The 4912-nt window shown below is 33.6% G+C and overlaps 1 protein-coding gene across 1 annotated transcript; it reads left to right on the top strand.

Annotated features, from left to right (window-relative positions):
* The first annotated feature begins 437 nt into the window (after window positions 1-437).
* Window positions 438-4518, top strand: LOC111913251 (ABC transporter G family member 1). The gene is made up of 8 exons (XM_023908966.3): window positions 438-754; window positions 873-952; window positions 1954-2418; window positions 2515-2601; window positions 2854-2970; window positions 3049-3246; window positions 3634-3720; window positions 3823-4518. The coding sequence occupies exons 1-8, from the start codon at window positions 472-474 to the stop codon at window positions 4453-4455; spliced, it is 1950 nt and encodes a 649-aa protein (XP_023764734.1). The 5' UTR covers window positions 438-471; the 3' UTR covers window positions 4456-4518.
* The last annotated feature ends 394 nt before the right edge of the window (window positions 4519-4912 follow it).

Below are 4912 nucleotides of genomic sequence, written 5' to 3'. Positions count from 1 at the left end.
TTAACAACCTTCCATAGTTCGATCGCTAATCCGTAGGATAATCTATCAACAAACCTATACTTTTAATAACAATGTATCCAATTAAGTATTACAACTTTTATACATGGGCGAGTATTTTTGTTTGCAATTTTGTGCAAGGTCACATTCAGGCCGAATTACGGCTCAAATGGGGCGCATTGCATGCACAAATAGATTGTGGTCCAAGAGAAAAGAATTAGTAAAAAGCTTTAGTTTGAGTTTTATTTTGGCAATTTTCGTTTCTTAGATTTCGGCTGCATGCGTATTATTTATGGATATATACTGCAAAATAAAATATTTAATGAAAATTCTAACAACCACAGAACTGCCGTTGCTTGCCTTGACACTTCCTGTGCTCTTATTATAAATGTAGGGCCACTCTGCTCATAATTTTCATACTACTCACCCCCTCCCCTCTCCCCTATAGTTCATAATTTCGTGCTTTGATCTTGCATGGGTAGTCTAGTGCATAGCAATGGAATTCGTCCAGAACCAAATGAAACGGGCATTGAAATTGGGGAGTGTGAGTCATGTGTTGCCAAGAAAACGGGAAGTTTAGCCTACTTGACATGGGAGGAGCTTGGAGTCGCTGTGTCAAGCTCAGAGTGGAGTGCAAGGAAAAATGAACGTAAATCTTTACTTGTTGGTGTCTCTGGTTATGCTAAACCAGGAGAGATTGTTGCTGTTATGGGTCCTTCTGGTTGTGGCAAGTCTACCCTTCTTGATTCTTTGGCTGGTATGTAATTCGATCTCAAGATTATGTTTTTACGTTAACGACCTTCTAACTCGCTTCTTTACATGTGCATGTTGTATACGACATTACTGTACATTTTTTATTTTGTGTATAATGGCAGGGCGGTTGGCTTCTAATACAATGTACTGTGGGCGAGTTCTAATTAATGGACGTAAACAGAGGCTTAACTATGGCACTATGGTAAGATTAAATGAATAATTAATGAATCACTTTTTTATACATAGTTAATGGACGTAATCCTCACGAGAAAAATAAAGCACAAATTATTGCATCTTTTTTCTTCCTACCACATATAGGAGGCAACCTATGCGTCTGCCTAGGACCCAAAGTTGCACACGGCCACAAAATTTTTAGCAAATCTTAAGAAAAATTATAAAAATATGAAGAAAATGTGATTCATTGAGGAAAATTAAGAAACTAACATCTTTAAAGCCATTGAGGCAAATAAAAGAAAATCATATTCGAGTTTTACTTATTACCTCTTGAAAAAACAAATCGGACATGTTATTTTTTAAGTTATAAGTCGGTGAAAATCTGAAATATTTTTAATTTCACCAAGACGTATTAGTTTTTTGATAAATTTGAATTTTATATTATTTGTTTTCACAAAATTTTCAAAATTCAAATAGTAGTTGCGTTAATTGGTGCTTTGACATAATTTATAAGGAGTGAGTATGATGGATAAAAATGTAGATGCTAATTGTATGTGATATATAGTGACATTTTGTTTTTTTATTTCTAAATCTATGATTTGGCCTGCACGCTATTGTTAGGGAATACTAATTAGACTTGTATTCCAACTTACAAGTTAAATTGTATTTAAACCTTTCAATAGGAGTTATACCAATTTTGCATTAGGTATTGAGGGATAACTTTTATACTTTCGAGAGGAAATGTCATTTTTTGTAAATTCTAGTTGTAAATCAAGTCAATAATAAAATGTTGGAAGTCTTAAATTACATGTTAGATTAGTGAGTTTGCTTACTCATTCACTATGTATCTTTAGTTTTGAATTAATGGGCCTTTTCGCATATTAAATATTGGTAATTTAACTAAACATTAATTTTAGTAACTTGAGGGCTTCTTTTTTGTTCTTATGATTTATCAATTTTTGGATAGAGTCACATACAATTAATTACATAACAAATCATCCGGGTTATATTCTTTTTTATCTAATGTAGGCATATATGACTCAAGAACAAGTTCTAACATGGACGCTAACCGTAAAAGAAGCTGTTTACTACTCAGCTGAACTCCAACTACCCAAGTTGATGCCAAAATTCGAGAAGAGGGAGAGAGCAGATAGAACTATGAGGGAGATGGGGCTCCAAGATTGTGCGAACACTAGAATAGGAGGCTGGGGTTTCAAAGGACTTAGTGGTGGCCAAAAGCGGCGTGTAAGCATCTGCTTAGAACTATTGACTCGCCCTAAACTTTTGTTGCTTGATGAGCCTACAAGTGGGCTTGATAGCGCTGCGTCATACTATGTCATGAAGCAGATTGCCAAGCTCACTCGACAATATCATATGACTGTTTTAGCAGCAATCCATCAACCTAGTAGTCAAGTTTTTGGACTATTTAGCAATCTTTGTCTTCTTTCGTTGGGGAAAACAATATACTTTGGTCCTACTTCTGCAGCAAATCAGGTTATATATCTTTATCATATATTTATTCACGGATACGTATTATAAAAATACGTATGATAAGAACATGAACGTAATTTATATTCTTGCTATTTTCAGTTTTTTGCAGCAAATGGTTTTCCTTGCCCGGATCTACAAAGTCCTGCAGATCACTACCTCATAACTATCAACATAGATTTTGATGAGGTACGTTAAAACTGTTCAATCTTTGCCATAGACGATTAAGATTTTTCAAAAAAATTGTGATAAGAATTTAAGAAAGTCACAGTAATAGTATATAAAGGTTGTTATCTTTGTATTCTTTTAATCATATATAGTTCATAAATAGCTATAGAATTCAACATGACGCCCTTGTTTTTGATCGAATTTGTCTTAATACACCACAAATTTCTTGATAATTCAAAGTTCATTCAGTTGTTCGTATTTTCCCACTGCTAGGACATTGTTAGTGGAGAGATTCCTTCTGAGCAAGTAATCAATGCACTTGCTGAATCTTACAAGTCATCTGAGATATATATGGAAGTCCAAAGTGAAATAGCTACAATATGTGGAGAGGTACATGATGTTCTTTCTTAGAACCAAAGTTACATTACAGTAGAAATAATATTAAGCAAAAAATGTAATTTTTTTTAGAAAGGAGACATAATTCAGAGAGAAGGAAGCCTACAAGTCAATGTCATTACACAGTGCTTGGTGTTATCACAAAGATCATTCATAAACATGTACCGGGATCTAGGATACTACTGGTTACGACTTACAATATATATTGGGTTGGGTTTTGCACTAGGAACACTCTTCTTCCAAATTGGTTCCGGATTTGGCTCTATAAATGTAAGTTTTGTTTTATTTTATTTCAATACACAAAAAAATTTCTAGGAGCTAAATCGAAACTCACATAAAAACAAATGGGAGTCTCGTAGGTAAATATGAAATTTCAATTTGCTGTGTTCAATCATTTAGATATTATTTCATCACTACAGATGTTGTAAACTTAATTTTTTTTGGTGCCAAGTGCTCAACTAAAACGTTTGATGATGCGGCTTTTCATTTTATATGTTATGATTGTTGTTCTAAAGTTTTCACCAAAGTCAATAATTATGGAGAAAAAAAAAGATAAAGAATACCAAATTGTCAAAGCCAACTAATTATTTTTGGTGGTGTTTCCAATCGTAAATATGTAAGTACTGAGAACAATTTTTTATGGTTCCTAATGCATAGGCTAGGGTTTCAATGATCATGTATGTTTCTTCATTCCTAACCATTTTAGCCATTGGCGGGTTCCCCTCACTCGTGGAGGAAATAAAGGTTAGTTGATATATCTTATGTGTTCATGGATAAACAAAATGTACTTGAATTAATTTCCTTCCTTAGTAATTAACTATATGTATCATAACGAAATCTATGTAGGTTTTTCAATGGGAAAGATTAAATGGGCATTACGGTGTTGGATCATTTGTTATCAGCCATGCTATTTCTTCAATGCCATACCTACTTGTCATTTCCTTAATCCCAGGAGCAATTTCTTACTCGATCATGGGACTCCAAAGAGAACCCAGACTATTCATCTATTTCGCATTAGTCCTCTTTGTGTCAATGTTGTTGGTTGAAAGTCTTATGATGATCGTAGCTGCCATTGTTCCGAATTTTCTCATGGGTATCATAACTGGTGCAGGAATACAAGGCTTGATGATACTAGGTGCAGGGTTTTTTCGGTTGCCAAACGAACTACCTCATGTGTTCTGGAAGTATCCTATGTACTATATTTCATTCCACAGGTATGCATTACAAGGATTGTATAAAAATGAGTTTGAAGGGTTAAAATTCCCTGAGTACTCAGGAGGTCCTCCTACAATTGATGGTGGAATGATTTTGAAGAGCGTATTGCACATTGAGATGCGATACTCTAAATGGATTGATCTTGGAATCTTGTTTGGTATGGTTGTTGCATATAGAATAACACTCTTCTGTACTATTAAGATAATAGAGAGAGTGACACCTATTCTCAAGGATTCCCCGTTGAGTTCTGCTTTTGAAAACTAGAAATGCTTCCATGAAGCTCATCTGTTGTTTGTGTTAGATTATATTGTAATAATGTGAGTAATCAATAATATTGGTCAAATATACTCTTATAAATAATAAATAATAAGAATTTTTTTGCCAAATTTCATGTACCTATTTATTTTGTTACATGTCAGTTTGTCGTTATTTTAAATTAATTTTTTTTTTCTACTAGACATTTTATGGTTTTTTTTTCGTTTTAATAAATTCCACATAATTTTGATACGTAATAATTGTAATATATATAGGAATTTGTTTAGTAATAAATTGAACCATTGGAGTGGTTATCTAACCATTTTCGATAGTTGGTTATATTGTTCATCATCATTAGTTGAATTTGTTCGAAGGTTTTGAATTGTATTAGTTGAAGGGGCTATGGGTGTGTACATCTTTCGTCAATTTTTGGGCGGTGTACATCTTGTCTCTAGGCTGTGTGTAT

Source organism: Lactuca sativa, chromosome 5 (genome assembly GCF_002870075.4).
Source record: "Lactuca sativa cultivar Salinas chromosome 5, Lsat_Salinas_v11, whole genome shotgun sequence".
Classification (NCBI taxonomy): domain Eukaryota; kingdom Viridiplantae; phylum Streptophyta; class Magnoliopsida; order Asterales; family Asteraceae; genus Lactuca; species Lactuca sativa.
The sequence above is the reverse complement of the archived record's forward strand: the minus strand, read 5'-3'. Positions and strand labels throughout refer to the sequence as shown.

Excerpts from the sequence above, each read along its gene's own strand:
- LOC111913251 (XM_023908966.3), top strand. The coding sequence starts at position 472 with ATGGGTAGTCTAGTGCATAGCAATGGAATTCGTCCAGAACCAAATGAA. Across the intron at positions 755-872 it reads CCTTCTTGATTCTTTGGCTG|GGCGGTTGGCTTCTAATACA; the intron begins GTATGTAATTCG and ends GTATAATGGCAG. Across the intron at positions 2,419-2,514 it reads CTACTTCTGCAGCAAATCAG|TTTTTTGCAGCAAATGGTTT; the intron begins GTTATATATCTT and ends TGCTATTTTCAG.